This window comes from Dendrobates tinctorius, unplaced genomic scaffold, assembly GCF_039654945.1.
Source record: "Dendrobates tinctorius isolate UK_male_01 unplaced genomic scaffold, ASM3965494v1 ptg000127l, whole genome shotgun sequence".
Taxonomy (NCBI): domain Eukaryota; kingdom Metazoa; phylum Chordata; class Amphibia; order Anura; family Dendrobatidae; genus Dendrobates; species Dendrobates tinctorius.
This window is the reverse complement of record NW_027361795.1, coordinates 14745268-14768324: the sequence shown is the minus strand read 5'-3', so window position 1 is coordinate 14768324 and position 23057 is coordinate 14745268. Positions and strand designations below refer to the sequence as shown.

The following is a 23057-nucleotide window of genomic DNA, read 5'->3' as shown; positions in this document are numbered from 1 at the left end:
GATGAAATAAAAAAGCGATCACCAATAGCTGCTACTGTGCAGGCGTCGGCGGCACCACCTTGAAGGAATCTGTTTTTTTTTTCATGAATTTACTTATATAATCAAATAAAACAACTTAATACACATTACACATGCGATCATGGTGCAGGTGATTTTTTTTTTTTTTACAATATATATAATCAATATGTAAACTAGGGGGCAGATCACTGAGGGATCAGTAACCTGTCAGTAGTCTTCATTATCAATACATAATCAGAGCACCACATGAAGACCCACACACAGGCTGCCCTGAAGCACAAGCATATCATTACCTCAAAACTGAAAATACAGATTAAACAACCACAGGACGGATTTTAATCAACCAAGGTATCATTTTAATCAGTATAACAGCACCGACCTGACACTGTCTGTAGGTTACTGTGCCCAATCCTGCTGACATGTTCTAAGCAAGTTGTATTTTAGGCAAAAAAGAAATATACTTTCATCTTTTACATTTTAAAAATTACAAAAAGGAATTAATAGCGTTCTGAACCTGCCCTGCGCTGGCTCTTAGACCCAGCTGCGAGGAGGAAATTAACTTTATTCCTCCCTGTAACGTTCGGGAGTCAGACACGGGGGGTGGCGCCGCTGCGGGTTCAGTCACCGTTCTGTGTATATACAGAGTGTCGGCTGTAACTGCGCCCCCCGTCACTGACTGACAGCAACTCATCATTAGAGCTGGCTGCCAGTCAGTGCAGGGGTCGCAGTTACAGCCGCCACTGTCTATACAAAGAGCGGTGAGCCGGTGACTGAACCCGCGGCAGCGCCACCACCCCGTGACTGACTCCCGAACGTTACAGGGAGGAATAAAGTTCATTTCCTCCTGGCAGCGGGGTCTAAGTGCCAGCGAGGAACGCTATTAAGCTGTAGATTACTCCCGTAATTTTCCCGTGACAGGTTCCCTTTGAGATCTCCTGCATCTTGCCTTGAATTTCAAGTTCAATTCAGTTTTGCAATTAATGGACAGGGTACATAATTTATGCCTTGAAGATGAAGAATGCTTTGATCTTTGGTAAGTCTATACAAACATTTAAAATTCTGAATATGCTGACGAGCTGAACACGAGACCCACAAACTATGTACAGTATAACTAACAGGTATTAAATTACTCAGGCGTAACATGATCTTTTTTAAGGTACAGATCACTGCTAGTATGAATAATTAAACACTGCTTGCTTCATTTCTCATCTTTCAGAGCCATTCTAAGAAGTGAGCAGAGAGAAGAGTTGTTACGTAGATGGCCTCAGCTGTCTAACAATTCTTCGCTTTGTCTCCTTCTTCCGCCCTCCCTTATCCTGAGAACGAGGAACGAGTTGGAACGATTTCCATATATGGAAAATTGAAGCATAAAGTATCTTGTGCCAGTCAGAGGGATTTGCAGAGCCAGAAAAACACATCATAGGGAAACTTGCAGGGCAAGCTAAGTTCTCATGCATATCTAAAGTTTACGTTTGCGTAGTTTGAGCAGTCTCGAAAGCTTGCAACTTGTTACCATGTTTTCAGTTAGCCATTAAAAGGTATCAACCATTCTAAATATTCTTCTATCTAAAGTTTATTAAGCTTTAAACAATCTTTTTCACAATTGATCTACAGTCGGTCAAAAAAACTGATCTGTGCGAATAAAGCATCTTAAATAAGAGTGATACTCAGTACCCATCTATATGTTCTCACACAGCTTTGGCGCCATGTATCTGTTAACCACTTCACAATGGGGAGGGTAACAGAGGAAAGTGCTTCATGCACTAAGTGGCAGCGAAAACGGGTTTTTTTGTACAACATTGTGATTCACCATTTATTGTGGGTGTTGCAGTATATAAAAGAATGGCAAAGTCCAGGTTAAGACAACAGGGACTAGATAAATAATTACAAAAAGAGACCTTCAAAATGGGCTTCAGTTATATGCAATAATCATACATACAGGAAAAGTTCTTGAAAAATTCCCATTCTTCACTGATCCCTTATTGATCCCAGTAAATTATTAGTTCTATTATCCAATTCCCAGTAGGTAAAATTGTGTCTTGTCACTGCAAAGATTGATCGATTGGACATGTAAACAGCCAATCAGTCACATCGAATGCTTGCATTTGGAATGTTGGCTATGGAGGATTGCAGTTGGACCCTTAGGCAAGTGGAATCATTGCTGCAATAACAGATGTGGATGTAGAAGCATAAGACGAATCTGCTTGTTGTCCAAGCATAAGCCATTTTTTACTTCAGCCATTTGGGCACTTCCACCTAAGAGAAAAAATGACAGCATCAATAACATGTGAAGAACATTGGTCTGTTGCTAAGATTTTCAAAGGAAATTCATCTTGTTTTTAATTTCAATTTAATTAACTAAAAATAAGTATGCAGATGGGGCAATAATTCTGCACAGAATACAGTGATCTGCATAATGAATCAGGCGCGTGTGATATACCCAGTGTGCGTAACATATGATGAATTTGACAGGCGGACCACGTCTTGCCATTGCTACGCCCATATTGATGTAGCTGGCATGTAAACGCCAAAAGTAGCAATATTTATGCGCAAATGCTTCTTATCTAAAATACAGAAAAAAGGACTGGCACGTGACTTATTCCATCCAAGGACCTCATAAAGGGCCAGGGGGCATTCATTGTGCGTGGAGGAAAGGTGATCTTGGCAGCTAAACAAGAAAGGATTCTTTGCAGTTAGAGCAGTCAGTCAGTAGTAATGGCAGACACTATAACAGCATTTAGAAAAGGGCTGGATGCTTTTATTAAACAAATAGCATTGCGGGTTATAAACAATCTAGTGATATAGGATTGTGGAGAAACGTTGAATGTGATGGACTTAGGTCTTTTTTCAAACTATGTAACTATATGCAGGGCCGGACTGGCCATCTGGTAATTCTGGCAAATGCCAGAAGGGCCTGTCTGGTTGTGGGCCGCATTGTCTGCTACGTTGTTAACAGAATTGGTGTTCTCTAGACACCCATACTGTTAAGAGTTGTGACAGAGGTATCATTAAAAATATTGGTCTTGTAGTAAATCTAGCTTTCCTTCATGCAGGGTAATATTAGTAATATATCCCATCTGGTGCTTGGGGACGGGGACAGCATGGGCCTGTGTGATTTCAAATGCCAGGGCTGAATTTCAGCCCCAGTTCGTACATGACTATATGTAATTATGCTGAGTTGCGCATAAATATTGCAACTTAAGGTGTTTGCACCAGATATTTGGCATAAGCACCCTAAAGATTCGCCCATACTGTGCTTTGTATTTGTAGCTAATTTATTATTTTTACCAATTTCCTGGGGGCTGATACGACCATTCTTCCTGCAATGTCTATATTTGCAGTGAGTGAGCACGGTGTGACTGCTTTATATTGAATAGGAGTTAAAGGGAACCCGTCAGTCATTTCATGTTGCTAAAACCACGGGCAGCATGAATCAGAGCCTGGTTGCATGATTGCAGCCAGGTATATTTCTCCCTAAAACACTCTGATGTTTCATGGCAATGGTCCATAGGGAGAGTAGCGACTAATCCATCACTTCTCCAGGCCGGATTCACCCCACACCACTCCATATAATTGACAAGTCTCTCCCTTGTAGGTCCAAAAGGGGGAGACCTGTTGATCGACAAGAGTTGTGTGGATGTTTAAACTATACTTTCTCTAAGATGATGGAGAATTTCATAGACAAACATACAGGGCTACAATCATACAGCCAGGCTCGAATTCATGCTGTGCTTGGCTTGGGCAGCAGGAATCAATTGATGGGTTCCTTTTGAGACCACGTTCAGTATTTGATCAGTATTTTACATGAGTATTTGTCAACCAAAACCAAGAGTGGGTGATATTATAGAAGTGGTGACGTGTTTCTATTAGGGTAAATTCACACAGGGTGTTTTTGTTGCTTTTTTTTCTTCAGCAAAACCTGATTTCTTGGCAGGAAAGAAGCTGCGTCAAAAAATGCAGGTTTAGGTACGTTTTTGGTGCGCTTTTTCATGCGTTTTTTTTTACTCTTTGTGCAATCTAATAAAGTTGAGTGCCCCCTGAGAAAAAAAAAATAACTTCCTGTAGAATCGTACCTCCTTTGAAAAGCCGGCAATTCAAGTGCAAATCACACTGACAGAGGGAGGGGGATGGTAAAATCACACTGACAGGGACAGGGATGGATGGATGGATTTCCTGAGGTACTCTCTTCACCGTCATTTTCCCACAGTGAAGAGTTCCCCTCAGGTCAGGCTGGCAGCGAGCACAGACTCAGTGAGGTGATGTCACTGAGTCTGTGTTCGCTGCTGGCATGAACTCCTGTGACCTCAGCATTGTCATTTTCCCACGGTGCTGAAGTCACAGGAGTTCATGCTGGCAGCGAGAACAATCTGAGTGACGTCACCGCTACTCACTGAGCCTGTGCACGGCTTCTCATTCATTCCCCAGTAGTTTACAGCCAGGAGCAGTCGCATTAGCACGTTTTCCGGTTGTAAACTGATTAACCCCCTGAGATGGATTTACGACGTGGGACTTGACTATATGCCGGACAGGTATGGGATATTGTTGGTTTATTATTTTAATTTTTTTGCAGGAGAACGAGGGCTTCGATATTGGAATAGCAGTTTAATAAAGATGGCATATATAAGCAAGACTTGGCACGCTGGATGCCTCATTCTGTCTGGAGCCAGACTGCGCAGGCGCGTCACGCTTGCGCAGTCTATAAAGGCTTCAGACAGAGTGACGCTCCCATGATTATATTATAGATATCACTTCTCATAAATAGTGAATATCACTCACTTAGACTCACGTTTTTTTCACCCCAGGCTCTTAAAGGGGTGCAAACAAACATATCTATCCAGTATGTTCTACCTATTAACGCAGTCGGGTAGGTGATTCCAATCTTTTATTTCTTCTTTTATTTTTTTATTTTTCATGCCTTTTTTCCAGATTTTGTCAAAATTTGGATTCTTTTCAGTTTGGAATTCTCTTAGTCCCCAGACTGAGTCTATTAAGTGTTATCATTATGTGACATTAGTAATATGTGGTGCTTTTCAGGCTACATATATTTGTAGATTTGACCTATTTTGGTCACAGTAGTTAAATGTATGTTATACATGTTTTTCATTTTTTGTGAGGACACTGATGAAGGTCGCCTAGACCGAAATGTCTGTGAATTCTGTACCACTGACTGTTCATTAAAGTTTCTTTCTACTCATCCAAGTTGAGTGCCAAGTCTTGCTTATATTTTCTATTGGTTTGGGACCCTACTTGAGCACCACACCAGTAGTGCCACGTTTCTCTTTATTAATAAAGATGGCAAACCTGTGTGTTGTATTATTTCATTAAAATACTTTATTCTTATTGTGTGTTTATTTAAACCTTTAGCAACTCTAGGATTAGTAAAGGATAGGTGTCTTATTGACACCTCTCCATTACTAAGTCGGCTTAATGTCACCTTACAATAGCAAAGTGACATTATCCCCTCATTATCCCACTTGCAACTGCTACAGGGCAGTGGGAAGAACCTGGCAAAGCTCTAGAATAGGCGCATCTAATGCCTTTTCTGGACAGCTGAGGGCTGCTGTTTTAAGGCTGTGGGGGGCCAAGCTCAATGGCCCCTTACCAGCCTGACAATATCAGCCCTCAGCTGTGAGCTTTATTCAGGTTGGTTGTCAAAAAAGGGGTGACCCCACACCGTTTTTTTTAATTATTTATTTAAGTAATTAAAAAAAGTGTGGGGACCCCTCTATTATTGAGAACCAAACTTGCTGAAGCTGACAGCTGAGGGTTGCAGCCCCCAGCTGTAAGTTTCGTCTGGTTGGTCCAAAAAATAAGGGGGACCACTCGCCGTTTTTTTTTATATACAGCGCAGGTGCGGCAGATGAATACTCCCATCTGCCACTCCTGCTCTCACTGCAATTAGCGGCTGTAGGTGTTAGATGGGAGCAGTAGTCCTATCATCTGACACCAGTGACCGGAGGTAGACGTCATACCTCCGATCACAGCTGCAGGCTCCTGCTGTCTTTTGACAGCGTGGGAACCGCGACTCTCTGACCGGCGGGGAAGATTTCCCCGCCGATCAGAAGCGGTGTTTGCCGCTCTGTCATGCATATGACAGCGTGACAAACCCTGTATTGTACTGACCCGAACCCCATTCATTTAAGTGAATGGGGGTTGGGTCCACTCTCTTGGATGACAGGCTGAATGGAATCATCATTGAGCCTGCCATCTAGAGGTAGCAGAGCCAAGTGATGTCACATCCGGCTGTCCTTGAGTTTTCTGCAGCAAAAACGCTGCAAGAAAAGTCAACTAGCGTATTTGAAGCGTTTTTTTCACCATCCATTCAAATCATTGGGTCAAAAATGCTGAAAAAACGCTGAAAGTAGTGACATGCTCTATGTCTAAAAATACGCTGCAAAGCACAAAATCCTGATCACAAAATCCTGTGTATGAGATTTCTGAAATCTCAAAGGCTTTGCTGCTAATGAAAAAAGCAGCTGGCTTCATTTCATGGACATTTGAATGGTATAAGTTGAACAGAGCAGGTCAGATATGACCTTGGTCAGATTTGACATCATTTGAAGTGACATCTTTAAAGTGATACATGAGAAATATACCAGATTGATAAACCATGATATATTCTCCTTCATGCTATCATGTCTTGATCCATCTGCTTTCATCCACAGGCATGTCTGCTGAACCCCGCTTAATCCAGAATACCCACTGAACCCTCATGCATTTCTCACCCTCTGTTTTTAATTGGTATGTCTGCTGAACCCTGCTTAATCCAGAATACCCACTGAACCCCTGAACCCTCATGCATTTCTCATCCTCTGTTTTTAATTGGTATGTCTGCTGAACCCCCGCTTAATCCAGAATACCCACTGAACCCCTGAACCCTCATGCATTTCTCACCCTGTTTTTAATTGATATGTCTGCTGAATCCCACTTAATCTAGAATACCCACTGAACCCCTGAACCCTCATGCATTTCTCACCCTCTGTTTTTAATTGATATGTCTGCTGAACCCCACTTAATCCAGAATACCCACTGAACCCCTGAACCCTTATGCATTTCTCACCCTCTGTTTTTAATTGGTATGTCTGCTGAACCCCGCTTAATCCAGAATACCCACTGAACCCCTGAACCCTCATGCATTTCTCACCCTCTGTTTTTAATTGGTATGTCTGTTGAACCCCGCTTAAGGAGATGTTCACTCCCTATTCCACCATTATATTCAACACTATCTGCATCCTGTGTATGCAGCGACCATTGAAATCAACATGCCTGTCATGATCCAGGCTGGATCTGACAAGTTAAATGGACAAAGTGAACTTTTTTTTCCTTTGGCTAGGTGCCAAAGTGGGTTGATTGCCCCCGGTGGCCATTAGAATTATTACACGTGGTGTCGTTCATTCTAAGTTGCCGGTGGTGGTGAGTGGTAGTGCACTGTAGTTTCTTTGGTTTAATGTGCACTTAATTACAAATCAGGTGTTAGGCTCTATAAAAGAGAGCCAGGTGGGTTCAATCACTGTTGGTGATATTGATTGGGTGTTAGTCATTCTCAAGGAAGCCTGGGTGAATGAAGGAGCTGAACCTGAGTCCTGCGCAGCCCAGCCAGAGGGGACGAGTGGCAGCTAGGTGGTCTGCAAGAAGGGTTGGCATGGCGTGGTGGAGTCACAGTTTATGGTGTCGGCAGGAGGTGTTTGCATGGCTTGGTGGAGTGGCGACGATGGTGAGAGTTGCACTCACCATGCTGGACCTGGTTGCTGAGAGCTGGACTCAAGCATGCTTGACTTTTTGGGCAGGTGCTGAACTCATCTTTGGGACTCTGTTACTAGACTTCTGCAACTGGTAGTGGACTCTGCTCCAAGGCTGCACTATAGTGAAGGATCCAGTTATGGTGATGGATCCGGGTGGAGGAGAAGATGCACACAGGTGGTGGGCTCTGTTGCTAGGAGCGTACGCAACAGAGCAAGACTAAGTGGTGTTTCCCCTGTTTTGTCATCTTTCCTCATGTGTGTTTTAGTGCAGTGGTGGGATTAGTTTCCGCACCGACCAATTCCCTAGTGAGGGTCTAGGTCAGGACGAGCTAGGGTTTTTAGGCTCCTGTTGCGCGCCCTGTGCGGAACCAGCATAGGGAACGTTAGGAGTGCAGGGACACTGGCTCAGGGGAGCTCAGGAGGTCTCCACTTCCCTATTCCCTATCGCAGGGCCCACCATTGTCAATGTTTCCCAGGTTTCCCTTATTGTTTAAATTCGCCTTACTGGAGGCGGGGTTTCCAGACTTGTATATACGTGTAATGTCTAAATTCGCCAGTTGGAGGCGGTGTATCCAGCTGCACGTGTTTATTATTTAAATTCGCCCCACTGGAGGCGGTGTATCCAGGGTGTATGTGGTAAACACTGAGGCGTCATATTGTGCGAGGTCCATCATACTTCAAGAAAGGTCTGTGGTGACATCTTACTCTGTGTAGGGGAACGTCATACTGTGTTGGGGATGTGGGGCATTATACTGTATTGGGGCAGTGTCTGGGAATTATACTTTGTTGGGGGCACTCTGGGAATCATTATACTGTACGTGTAGAGGGGTACTATGGGGACAATCAAAATGTCTGGGGGAATTCACTGAAGGGATTTTTTGTGTGTTGAGGGGAATATTTTTTGGCATCATAGTCTATGGAGCCCATGGAATAGGTATTATAGTGGGTGAGGACATTAAGGGGCTGCAGTATTTCTGTGTACTTACCACAATACATGTCCCTCTCTGTGTCTTTAAAAATTGGGAGCTATTGCCTTCTGTGACTGTGTCAAGAGAACACCTATTCCTCCAATTTTTTTTAGGGGGGAGGGGAAGGAGCCTTATTAAGACTTTTGCTATGGGGCTCCATGATATGTGTTCTATGTACGCCTATGGCTGCAATGCCTCAATTTGTGCTTTCTCATAGAAGATAAGCCACTGCTTGACAGGTGTGTTCTCTTTCCCTATATAGAGCACTGATGCTTAGTCAAGCATGCATGTAGATGAGGGATATTGAGAAGAAATAGTTGTTGGTTTGTTCTATTTGATGTGCATAATCAGCTTTACTGCTCTTATCAAAGTATAGAACAGTGATAAAGTGAAAACTTCACCGTACAGTAGGTGCACCAACGGCAAGTGTCCGGATCTCTTTTAATATGTAGTCGTATAGAAAGCACCACCATAATTTGCAATGAAAATGGAAACAAAAAATATTTTCACATTGTTAGTTCTTAGATTGAGCTTTTAATTTACATTTTTTCACAGATACAACATTCATTACTCTTTAAACCCCTTCCTCACCTTGGGTTTTTGAGTTTTTGCTTTTTGCTCCTTTTCTTCCAAGAGCCATAACATTTTTAATTTTCCATCAATATGGCCATGTAAGGGCTTTTTTTGTGGGCGAGTTGTAATTTTGAAAGGTATAATTGGTTTTACCATATAGTATACTGGAAAAGGGAAAAAAAATTCAAAGTGTGGTGAAATTGCAAAAAAAAGTGCAATTCCACAATTGTTTTTTCTTTTTTTTACCATGTTCACAAAATGCTAAAAATGACCTGCCATTATGCTTCCCCAGGTCATTGCGAGTTCATAGACACCAAACATGTCTAGGTTCTTTTTTATTTACATGGTGAAAAAGAAATCCAAAGTTTGTAAAAAAATAAAATAAATAAATTAAAAAAATAGCGTCTCCATATTTTGTGATCTAGGGCGGCGCTCATAGAAGTCTGGCAATGACAACCACAAGGGTCTCCTGTAGATCCCGGGTTGTCATGCCAATCCATCGGCGACCCGCGTTTATGTGACACGGGCACCAATGGGCAGAGCTAATGACGGGCTTCCGGGGGCGATCATGGTAAATGCCTCTGTCAGAGATTAACAGCGGCATTTAACACGTTAACAGCCAAAGGTGGATCGCGACTACATCCATGGCTGTTAGGGGCTGATGAAATCAGCTGATATCTCTAGGAAAAGTTGTGTGCTCATCACCGGAGCCTGTATCAAACAGGGGGAGGAGACCTATGACATACCAATAGCTCATAGGTCATAAAGGGGTGACAATGGTTGTCTGGTACCTATAATGCCCTTTAAAAACATCTATCTTTAAGCCCTAACCACTTTTATAATTATTTTTCTTATAAAATGCCATAGTATTCTCCCTATATCTTTTTTTTTTTTTTACTTTACTTATTTTTGCATTTCATTGAGGGCATTATCCAAAGGGAGATTACAGGAGGATGGACCTGTAGTCACTTTTTTGCAGCTTTTGTCACTCTCCAATAAAACTGGACGTCATCAGAGGGTGGCACTGCGGTCACTTATTACAGCTTCCATCATCATTGTCCATTGATGACGTCCTGTTTCAGTGGGGGTGATGGAGAAGTGACAGCAGCCTCTGTGCCCGCAGCCCACATTTTCAGTGGCCGCCGCCACACTTTTGTCATCAATAACACAGTCCTTGCTTCTGTTACCACTGCAACTCTTTCCCTAAAACGTATCGTTACTAGGGCGCGGTGATAAAGCAGTGTGAGTGGCAGCAGTGCCACCCTTTAATGATGATTCATTTCAGAGCAGCGAAAACTATGGGGTGGTCACTTACTCTGCTTCTATCAATGTCCCACTGGCGACTATTCATTTCAAGGAAAGAGGTGGCAGTGTCTGAGGCAGGGACTGTGACAGGGGCCACAGATGTGGGTGGCAGCGACAGAAGCTGCAGTCACTTCTCCATCACCCCCCCCCCCCGAAATAGGATGTCATCAGGGGATGGAAGTAACAGAAGCTGTTGTAAGTGACTGAAATGTTGCCCCATGATGATGTACTGTCTTAGAATTGTGTGATAAAAGTTGCAGAGAAGTGAGTGGATGGCCACAGGGGTGGGATTCAAATTTTTAACAACAGGTTCTGTGTTTGTGTGTAGGAAAACCACACCCATTTTTAAGCCACACCCATTATTAAGCCACACCCATTTACACACACCTTTTCCTAGGGGCGCAGTCAAACAGTTGAAAAAAAATAAATTTGAATGAGATCAGAACAGTGCAACCTTCTGGCCAGCAGCTCTCCTGACCCGAGTGTGACAGCTGCATATATTTCTATGCAGCTGTCTCACTTGACTGACCAGCTGGCCAGGCTGTGCACTACATTCTGATTCATACGACAGTCTGTCTGCGTCCTAACGGTAATTAAAAGTCCCAATAGGCAGCACAGGTCCCCAATAGGCAGCATAGGTCCCCAATAGGCAGGCACAGGTCCCCAATAGGCAGCATTGTTCCCTATAGGCAGCACAGGTCCCCAATAGGCAGCATTGTTCCCTATAGGCAGCACAGGTCCCTATAGGCAGCACAGGTCCCCAATAGGCAGCATTGTTTCCTATAGGCAGCACAGGTCCCCAATTGGCAGCATTGGTCCCCAAAAGGCAGCATTGTTCCCTATAGGCAGCAAATATCCCCAATAGGCAGCACAGGTCCCCAATAGTCAGCATTGTTTCCTATAGGCAGCACAGGTCCCCAATAGGCAGCATTGTTCCCTATAGGCAGCACAGGTCCCCAATTGGCAGCATTGGTCCCCAATAGGCAGGCACAGGTCCCCAATAGGCGGCACAGGTACCCAATAGGCACCACAGGTCCCCAATAGGCAGCATAGGTCCCCAAAAGGCAGCATTGCTCCCTAATAGGCAGCACAGGTCCCCAATAGGCAGCATTGGTCCCAATAGGCAGGCACAGGTCCCCAATAGGCAGGCACAGGTCCCCAATAGGCAGCACAGGTCCCCAATAGGCAGTACAGGTCCACATAGGCAGCACTGCACAGGTCCCCAATAAGCAGCACATACAGTATCTGACCTGGCGTTGGCCTGTACCATACACAGGCTGAACTGAAGACTGAAGTAATCCCGCGGTTGAGGCCTCCTGGATGGCCAGGCCCCGCGCCGCCCGTCCTGCTCCTCCGGGTGTGCACAGTGCACAGAAAGCAAATCACACTACTGCACCGCCGGTGACCGGGCTGTCGGGGATAGAAATTCTGGCACACAGGCAGCAATGGCAGGCCACACACAGATGACGAGTGTCCAGGCTCAGGCTCAGCTCACATTGACTGGGCAGCGGCAGTGACTCCTCCAGCGAGCTCCAGACTAGTTACCCGCCAATAGCCGCACTGCGCCGCAGGAATCAGTGCGCGGGGGCCGCTGGGGAGTGCTGTGCTCTGTCCAGTAGTCAGTCAGACAGAGCAGCAGAGCACGTATCAATGCGTATCAATGCAAGTCCTCCTCTGCTCCTTGCCTGCAGGCAGCAACATCAAAGTACCGTATCGCGGCTCTGGATCTCCCCGGTTCGGGGAACCAGCTGCTTTTTTAACAACCGGTTCCACCGAACCAGGGAGAACCGGCTGAATCCCACCCCTTGACAGCCATCCTCCTCTGACGTCCTAGTTCATCACAAAAAGAAAGGAAGAAAACCCGTTACTATTAGATTAGACGGGCTGTCCAGCACTCTATAAGTGCATCCCACTGGGATAGTACAGTCATGGCCAAAAGTTTTGAGAATGACACAAATATTATATTTTCACATGATCTGCTGGCCTCTGGTTTTTATGTGTGTTTGTCAGATGTTTTTATCACATACAGAAATATAATTGCAATCATACTATGAGTAGCAAAAGGTTATATTGACAGTTAGAATGAGTTAATGCAGCAAGTCAATATTTGCAGTGTTGACCCTTCTTCTTCAGGACCTCAGCAATTCTCCCTGGCATGCTCTCAATCAACTTCTGGATCAAATCCTGACTGATAGCAGTCCATTCTTGCAAAATCAATGCTTTTATTTTGTCTGAATTTGAAGGTTTTTGTTTGTCCACCCGTCTCTTGATGATTGACCACAAGTTCTCAATGGGATTAAGATCTGGGGAGTTTCCAGGCCATGGTCCCAAAATCTCTATGTTTTGTTCCCTGAGCCATTTAGTTATCACCTTTGCTTTATGCCAAGGTGCTCCATCATGTTGAAAAAGGCATTGTTGATCACCAAACTGCTCTTGGACGGTTGGGAGAAGTTGCTCTTGGAGGACATTCTGGTACCATTCTTTATTCATGGCTGTGTTTTTAGGCAAGACTGAGAGAGAGCCCATTCCCTTGGCTGAGAAGCAACCCCACACATGAATGGTTTCAGTATGCTTGACAGTTGGCATGAGACAAGACTGGTGGTAGCGCTCACCTGGTCTTCTCCGAATAAGCCGTTTTCCAGATGTCCCAAACAATCGAAAAGGGGACTCATCAGAGAAAATGACTTTACCCCAGTCCTCAGCAGTCCACTCCCTGTACCTCTTGCAGAATATCAGTCTGTCCATGATGTTTTTCCTGGAGAGAAGTGGCTTCTTTGCTGCCCTCCTTGAGACCAGGCCTTGCTCCAAGAGTCTCCGCCTCACAGTGCGTGCAGATGCACTCACACCTGCCTGCTGCCATTCCTGAGCAAGCTCTGCACTGCTGGTAGCCCGATCCCGCAGCTGAAACACTTTTAAGAGACGGTCCTGGCGCTTGCTGGTCTTTCTTGGGCGCCCTGGAGCCTTTTTGGCAACAAGGGAACCTCTCTCCTTGAAGTTCTTGATGATGCGATAGATTGTTGACTGAGGTGCAATCTTTCTAGCTGCGATACTCTTCCCTGTTAGGCCATTTTTGTGCAGTGCAATTATGACTGCACGTGTTTCTTTAGAGATAACCATGGTTAACAGAAGAGAAACAATGATGCCAAGCACCAGCCTCCTTTTAAAGTGTCCAGTGGTATCATTCTTACTTAATCATGACAGATTGATCTCCAGCCCTGTCCTCATCAACACCCACACCTGTGTTAATGGAGCAATCACTGAAATGATGTTAGCTGGTCCTTTTAAGGCAGGGCTGCAATGATGTTGAAATGTGTTTTGGGGGATAAAGTTCATTTTCTAGGCAAATATTGACTTTGCAAGTAATTGCTGTTAAGCTGATCACTCTTTATAACATTCTGGAGTATATGCAAATTGCCATTAGAAAAAATGAAGCAGTAGACTTTGTAAAAATTAATATTTGTGTCATTGTCAAAACTTTTGGCCATGACTGTAGATTAGTATTGTGATCTGGTATTGGCAAGTATGCCAGCTTTTTTTGCTTACTGTGCTGCCTTTCAGTCAGTAGATTTACAGAACGAATGGGAAGACCTTAGTACTGAAAGCTCTAAAAAAAGCTATCAGGTTTTAATGAATGTAATATATTTTCACAAAAATAACCTTGCCTTGTTACATACCTCATTAAATAGTACCTATCACCGGAAGCACCACCATTTTTTATTCATTCAGGAATGAAAAAAAATAATAAATATTGTAAATATAATAAATAAAAAAATAGACTAGTTGGTTTACATAAACGAATATATTCAGCTCACCTTTTTACTTGTCACGTTGGAGGCAGTTCTTTGATGAAGGTGCTAGGAAATGTCACAAGCTGACATAAATGCAAAGATCCAAATATTCCAGCACATCTTCTTACTTAAAAATAGAATCTTTATTGAGAAATCTTCATTAAAAATCCAAAAGCAGGATACAGGTTAAAAAACCATGGTAAAGACAGGCATTTACGCGTTTCAACTCAACAGAGCCTTACTCATTATGAGTAAGACTCTGTTGAGTTGAAACGCGTAAATGCCTGTCTTTACCATGGCTTTTTAACCTGTATCCTACTTTTGGATTTTTAATGAAGATTTCTCAATAAAGATTCTATTTTTAAGTAAGAAGATGTGCTGGAATATTTGGATAGTTGGTTTACATAGTATGCAATGTCCGCATGTATGGTATGTGAATTGCCGCTGGAGCTGCAAGTTCCCGGCGTGCAAAGTGGTATTTCATGACTCTCCTGCACTGAACACTCTTTTCTCTACCCTAAACAGAAAGATCAACAAGCTCGCCAAACACTTTACATGTGGTCTTCTATTTATTCGATTAACAAAAAAATTGTGAAGACATCAAGACTGAAATCTAGCCAAGATAGGTAGCAGTTTTTACGGAATGTCATATATACTGCCGAAAAAATAAAGGGAACACTTAAACAACACCATGTAACTCCAAGTCAATCACACTTCATGGGATATTAATTTTAATTTATAATCATTTTTATGTTTTATTGCTCTCAATGCATTACATGTGTAATGAATAAAGATTTGCAACTGGAATTTGTCATTCAGTGATATCTAGGATGTGTTCCCTTTATTTTTTTGAGCAGTATATTTTCAAAGCCATAGGTCATATAATGTACCTTTTTAAGATGCTTAATATTACTGGACCTAATCGATTCCAGAAGCTGATCTCTTGAGTTCTTCTCTGAAGGCCCAGTCTTGTCTACTATTCTTCTCTGTGAAGCAGGGGACAATGAGTTTCGAATGTTCTCATTAAATAGTGGTGGAGCCAGAGGAGCCATTGGTGGAGGAGGTGGTGGAGGGGCAGGTGGTCCTAATTTTTTAGAAGCGCCCTTTTGCGGATTGTTGGCGACCGGCTTTACCAAAGATTTGCTGGGCTCTTTTGGAGGAGGAATTACTTTGGGAACATCTAAACATTTCTTCTTGTTTTCTGCTTCTTTTAATGCTTTCTGTTCTGCCATCCTCTGTTGCCTTTGTTTGTCCATGTTGCGACTTAGCAAGTTAGTAACAGTCATGCGGGGCCCTGCTAGTTCAAAGTGGTATCCAAGTTTTAAGAGAGTGGTGTTTTCTTTTAATATCTTCGCTATTTCCATTTCAGTTTTCCCACCACATATGTGACGCTGATTATGGAAGCGAAGTTCAGTAAGCGTGTCATTGTGCTGCAGAGCTCTGAATATGGCTAATATGCCCTTTCCAGTGATGTGGTTTGAATCCAGATTGATACTAATAATAATCTTATTGGACTTCAACATGGCAGCAATAGCCAAAGCAATATGGTCATCAGCTCGTGTGTTGGCCAAGGAAAAGATCTTAACCACAGTGTTGAATTCTAAGGCTTCTGTAAAACTCATCAGTGTTTCAATGGTAATACAGTCTGAATTGTTCAGGTTGAGCTCTGTTAGCTCGGCTTCATTATTTTTCACTTTTTCTAGAAGTTCATCGAAAATACTTGATGATTCATCATCTTTGTTCTCCTCTGTTGCATTTTTAGATCCATTTTCATTTCGCTGTAGCTCTGGGCTTTGCACATTTTTCTTTTCTTGTTCAGTCACTTGTTTTTCCTTTGTTAGGTCTTTGTTAGCTTGGGTACTCTCTAGTTTTTCTTTTTTCTCTAGGGTCTTGTCTGAACTTTTTTTATTCTCCAGTTTGTTTTCAGTTTGTGTACCTGCAACGCCTTTTTTTTCTGCAATCTTCTCTGCTTTATCATCAACGGCTATTTTTTCTGATTTATCCTTCCCTATTTTTTTTGGACCTTTTTCTTCATCTAGCTTTTTAGATGCAGTTTTTTCTAATTTATCTTTATCAACCGCACTACTGCTTTTCTCTTGTCGGAATCTCTCCCTCATTTTGCTGACTCGTTCATCCTTTGGTTTTTCCGTATCTCTATTTGCCTTTATTTTGGGGTCTTTTGTGTCCTCCAGTTTTTTATTTGAAATAGCGTCTTTTACAGGAATCTCCTTTACTTTGTCTTCTTTTTGTGATTGTTCTTTCGCCTTTGCTGAAGATTTTCCACTCTGAAAAAGTTAAAAGGTCAGTTAAATTTTAGCTTAATTTTAGAATTGTATACGATATATAGGTATAGTGAGATTATAAGGGATCTGTCACCACATTTGACCTATCTAAACTATTAATATAGGCATACAGGTTATAGAATGCTGAAAACAGTCCTCCCTATGTGTCTCATATCAGATGCCTTGTTGTGGATAAATCATCTTATATCACTTTATATAAGTGACCTCTTCCAGGCTCTGTGGAGGTTGTTGTCTGGAAGATAACTCTGCCTCCAGAGCTTATTTTACATGACGGGGAGTTGTCAGTGTGATGTGTAATGGTTACCAGTGTTATCAGTGTGATGTGTAATGGTTACCAGTGTTATCAGTGTGATGTGTAATGGCTACTAGTGTTACCAGGGTGATGTGTAATGGTTACCATTGTTATCAGTGTGATGTGTAATGGCTACTAGTGTTACCAGTGTGATGTGTAATGGTTACCAGTGTTATCAGTGTGATGTGTAATGGTTACCAGTGTTATCAGTGTGATGTGTAATGGCTACTAGTGTTACCAGTGTGATGTGTAATGGTTACCAGTGTTATCAGTGTGATGTGTAATGGCTACTAGTGTTACCAGTGTGATGTGTAATGGCTACTAGTGTTACCAGGGTGATGTGTAATGGTTACCAGTGTTATCAGTGTGATGTGTAATGGCTACTAGTGTTACCAGTGTGATGTGTAATGGTTACCAGTGTTATCAGTGTGATGTGTAATGGCTACTAGTGTTACAGTGTGATGTGTAATGGCTACTAGTGTTACCAGTGTGATGTGTAATGGCTACTAGTGTTACCAGTGTGATGTGTAATGGTTACCAGTGTTATCAGTGTGATGTGTAATGGTTACCAGTGTTATCAGTGTGATGTGTAATGGCTACTAGTGTTACCAGTGTGATGTGTAATGGTTACCAGTGTTATCAGTGTGATGTGTAATGGCTACTAGTGTTACCAGTGTGATGTTAAATGGTTACCAGTGTGATGTTAAATGGTTACCAGTGTGATGTGTAATGGTTACCTGTGTGATGTGTAATGGTTACCAGTGTTACCAGTGTGATGTGTAATGGCTACTAGTGTTACCAGTGTGATGTGTAATGGTTACCAGTGTGATGTGTAATGGTTACCCCTGTTACCAGTGTGATGTGTAATGGTTACCTGTGTGATGTGTAATGGTTACCAGTGTTACCAGTGTAATGTGTAATGGCTACTAGTGTTACCAGTGTGATGTGTAATGGTTACCAGTGTGATGTGTAATGGTTACCCCGGTTACCAGTGTGATGTGTAATGGTTACCCCTGTTACCAGTGTGATGTGTAATGGTTACCCCTGTTAACAGCGTGATGTGTAATGGTTACCATTGTGATGTGTATTGGTTACCCCTGTTACAAGTGTGATGTGTAATGGTTACCATTGTGATGTGCAATGGTTACTCCTGTTACCAGTGTGATGTGTAATGGTCGCTCTCTGCTCTCCTGATCTCACTACAGAGCTGTGTGTGATTATAACTGACATCAGCAGGTTCCTCTCAGCTTCAGTTTCCAGCTCACAGGCAGACAGGGTGACAATATTGTTGCAACACAGCAGAGCTGATAGAAATGCAACAATGTGTTTGCAAGAAGATAAAATTCAGTTACTTGTCTCACACTGGTAACTCTCCCTTCATGTAAAACAAGCTGTGGAGGCAGAGTTATCTCCATGCACCATCCTCCTCAGAGCATGGAAGAGGTCATTTATATAAAGTGATAAAAGATGATTTCTCAGCAACAAGGCATCTGATATAAGACACACAGAGAGGACTTTTTTTTTCAGCATTCTATAACCTCAATGCCCATATTAATAGTTTGGATAGGTCAAGTGTGGTGACAGATTACCTTTAAGTAATTCACAAATAAAAGAAATAAAAAAAGAAGCTGTTATTATGAACACTTACTTATTTTCCATCAGTAACAATAATAACAAGCTAATTAACAAAATAATATAAATTACACAATATGGGGGTATTTCATCAGTGTTTTTTTTTTTTGCCAAATAACTTGTAAAACACTGTGAAAAATCACTAAATGTTGTGATTTTTGGTCTTTTCATTCCAGTTTGAATCAACTCTGCCAAAATGGGCAAAACTGGGAAAGAGTCTGGGCAGGACAAGGCTTGGCTTTACCCAAACTTCAAATTCATTAAAAGTGCAGGCATTTCTTACACTAGAAATATAACTTGAGCACTAACTGCAGCATTTCTGCTGAGGCGCATGCCACAAAGAATAAGCGCCAATTTAATTAAGTGCCGTGTACCTCTTAATGAATTTGGAGCGTCATATTCCAGCAATCCCTTTACTAAGACTGGTGCCCCTATGCTTTTCTTAAAAAGCCATAAAGGAAAGTTTTTCAAAGTGACTTCTACACTAAAGAAGCACTCCCACCAAGATTTTTATCCTCTTAAAATATTGCAATCATCATATTATATAGCACTCTGTACTTACAATTGCTCATTTTACCTTTCTAAATAGCTAATTTTTCTCTTTTCCATTAGTTCTATGACATCACGTGATTAAAATCTGAATCCTTCTAAACTCTACGTAGAAACAGGAGGTACATTTTTCCTGTAAGTCATGAGTCACTGCAAAAGTCCATGGCAGGGGGAGGAGGAGCAGCAGAGTCAGGAGTTGAAAAAGGGAATGATAAATGCAGGGACAAAAGACTTTATGTTTCTACATAGAGCAAAGAAAAGAGAATTAACTGAATAGAAATCAAATTGAGCAATTATAAGTACACAGTGATAAATAATATGATGATTGCAATATATTGAGAGAATGAAAACTTTGATGGTAGTGTGAGGGACGTCCAGCGCTGTAGTCATAGCCACCAACAGCTGCAACAGTGTGCCCTGGCCTCCCATCACTCAGCATACCTGGAGCACCTTTCATAGCTCCTTCAGGGTCCTCTGTACGTTTCTGGAGGACTTCAGGATCTACTTTAGGAATAACGGAGTCACAGTCCAGTTCAACTTTAAACTTTACTGAGACTTATAGACAGCATATTCATATTCTTTCCAGCATCATCATCATCAGGGTTCCAGCATTCAACTCCTCTTCTGTCCCTTTCCTTCTCTCTCTATTACTAAGCCCGCCTCAGGGGCGGACCGTGCCGAACGGTCCTACAGCATCTTCAGTGCCCAGCCACACTCCAGTCGGGTGTTCCCTCAGCCCAAGAGATAAGCTGCCACATGTTGAGTGCTATGCCCGTACTGCCTATTCTTCACCAGCAATTGCAGACGCATTTTAACTGCACTGCCAGCACTGCTGCTGTAACTCCTTACTGTGACAATCCCTGTCACAAATAAATGGTGGGTTCTGTGCTTGCCAAATGTTACGTGGCATGGTGTTGATCAGGGCTATCCAGCCATACTGAGCTAATGGGCACCCTCACCCCGACTGACTCCTGTCAGGAAGTTCTCTCTTTCTTAACCCACCGTGCCCCTCCTTTGTTAACTATCTACACGCCAATCCATGTTCCCTGACTACAGTGCCCCCATTTAGTGCCCAATCTGAGGTAATACTCCCCATTAGCATTTTACCCCATCTAGTGGCCAACCCGGGGTAACTCCCTTTCCCTAGCAATACTTCAACCTTAAGTATACAAATATATATTACAGTAGCAACACAGTAGAGCAAACAACTTACACAGACATGTACTTTAGATACAGTGGTATATACATTGAGATAAATGTGCATAATGAACTTATAGGGGTAAAGGAGAAATGCCATACTTTACAACCTCTTACAGTAGGAGGGCTTCTTTTACTAGGCAGTTTTTAACAACAACAAAAAATAAATTCCAGAGCATTGCAAGACAGTTACAGAAACCAACCATTATGTCAGTGAAGATAACATGGAATAGACTATAAAATGAATCAACATTATATGTACACTAGATGGTGGCCGAATTCTATCGCATCGGGTATTCTAGAGTCTCTGTTAAAATAAAAAATAGTTATATACAGGGCCGCAGCTATAATGAGCCAAGTTGAGTGACTTGCTGAAGCGGCAGGCAGCAAGGGGCGGCATTATGCGCTCCTCTACCTGCAGCACCTACAATTTAGCCTCTGAGCCTGCACGCTGGTGCTGCGGCCGGTCGTGCAAGAGGCTGTAATTGATGGTCACAGGAGGGCCCCCTGATCATGTGACCCCTGACTCCTCCCCTCCTGTGACCTCATCACAGGTCCTGTGCGCACAGAGCATCCATATATGTGGAGTGCGGCTCTGCGGGTGGAGGTCGGTGCTGGAGGCTCCATTATTCTCTATGTGGAGTGCGGCTCTGCGGGTGGAGGTCGGTGTGGAGGCCCCATTATTCTCTATGTGGAGTGGGGATCTGCAGGTGGAGGTCGGTGCTGGAGGCTCCATTATTCTCTATGTGGAGTGCGGCTCTGCGGGTGGAGGTCGGTGCTGGAGGCCCCATTATTCTCTATGTGGAGTGGGGCTCTGCAGGTGGAGGTCGGTGCTGGAGGCTCCATTATTCTCTATGTGGAGTGCGGCTCTGCGGGTGGAGGTCGGTGCTGGAGGCTCCATTATTCTCTATGTGGATTGTGGCTCTACGGGTGGCGGTCGGTGCTGGAGGCTCCATTATTCTCTGTGGAGTGGGGCTCTGCGGGTGGAGGTCGGTGCTGGAGGCTCCATTATTTTCTATGTGGAGTGGGGCTCTGCGGGTGGAGGTCGGTGCTGGAGGCCCCATTATTCTCTATGTGGAGTGCGGCTCTGCGGGTGGAGGTCGGTGCTGGAGGCCCCATTAGTCTCTATATGGAGTGGGGCTCTGCGGGTGGAGGTCGGTGCTGGAGGCTCCATTATTCTCTATGTGGAGTGTGGCTCTGCGGGTGGAGGTCGGTGCTGGAGGCCCCATTATTCTCTATGTGGAGTGGGGCTCTGCAGGTGGAGGTCGGTGCTGGAGGCCCCATTATTCTCTATGTGGAGTGCGGGTGGAGGTCGGTGCTGGAGGCTCCATTATTCTCTATGTGGAGTGCGGCTCTGTGGGTGGAGGTCGGTGCTGGAGGCCCCATTATTCTCTATGTGGAGTGCGGGTGGAGGTCGGTGCTGGAGGCCCCATTATTCTCTATGTGGAGTGCGGCTCTGCGGGTGGAGGTCGGTGCTGGAGGCTCCATTATTCTCTATGGAGTGGGGCTCTGCGGGTGGAGGTCGGTGCTGGAAGCTCCATTATTCTCTATGTGGAGTGCGGCTCTGCGGGTGGAGGTAGGTGCCGGAGGCTCCATTATTCTCTATGTGGAGTGTGGCTCTGCGGGTGGAGGTTGGTGCTGGAGGCTCCATTATTCTCTATGTGGAGTGCGGCTCTGCGGGTGGAGGTCGGTGCCGGAGATTCCCCATTACTGGGCACAGGGGGAAGTAAGCTTTTCAGAGTTGAGACTATCTTGGTGCTTTTTTGTTGTCACTTTCTAAGAATCATAGCATTTTGTTCCTTTTCCTCTGATAGATACATATGACCCAAGTATGGAAAACAGGAAGTAACAAAACACATATTGCAATGTCCCTTTCCTGTCCCCACACGCAGTATAATGTTCCCCACTACCGTCACCCCCCACACAGTATAATATTCCCACAGTACTGCCATCCCCCACACAGTATAATGATCCCCCAGTACCCAGTATCAGCCCTTGGTTTATGCAGTACTCTGCTGTCTGTGCTGGTTCTCATCGTCCTGGATGAGGTGAAGTTTATGTGTGGGGTCAGGGAGGGTTTACAGTGTGGATGTAGCAGAGCCGTGTGTGCGAGGTGTACGAAGCAGAGCCGTGAGTTTGTGAGTTGTACGGAGCGGAGCCGCACGTGTACGAGGTGTACGGAGCAGAGTCGCACGTGTGTGTATGGAGCGGCGCCGCGTGTGTGTGAGGTGTATGGAGCGGAACTGCATGTGTATAAGGTTTACGGAGTGGAGCCATTTGTGTATAAGGTTTACAGAGCGTGGCCATGTGCGTATAAGGTGTACAAGGTTTAAAGAGTGGAGCCATGTGTGTGCGAGGTGTACAGAACGGAGCCGTGTGTACGAGGCATAAAAAGCGGAACCGTGTGTGTAGGATGTATGCGGAGCCATATGTGTACAAGGTGTATGGTGGGGAGCATTCATACCTCCCAGCGGGACAGTCCCGATTTTGAGAGAGATACTGCCCTGCCTGGGAGCTTACTTTTCCCGCGGACACAGGAGCACACGGCAGAGCCCCGAGGAGCACTTTAAAATTCGCACGTGACGTTCCACCGGAAGTGACGTGCTAGAAGCTGACCGGAAATGAGGTAATTTCGGGAGGAGATTGTGACGGAACCATGGAGGCACTTCAGGGAATGCTTCAGATCCATC

At 43.9% G+C, this 23057-nt stretch overlaps 1 protein-coding gene across 1 annotated transcript in view; it reads right to left on the bottom strand.

The window, feature by feature from the left end:
* Positions 1 to 351: 351 nt before the first annotated feature.
* The window catches only part of LMOD1 (leiomodin 1), a 73644-nt gene continuing 50938 nt past the window's right edge, over positions 352 to 23057 (bottom strand). Inside the window, exons 2-3 of the mRNA XM_073542541.1 lie at positions 15285 to 16679; positions 352 to 2274 (exon numbers count right to left, since the gene is read on the bottom strand). Coding sequence (XP_073398642.1) covers positions 2248 to 2274; positions 15285 to 16679 — 1422 coding nt within the window. The 3' untranslated portion in view covers positions 352 to 2247. The remainder of the gene's footprint in view (positions 2275 to 15284; positions 16680 to 23057) is intronic.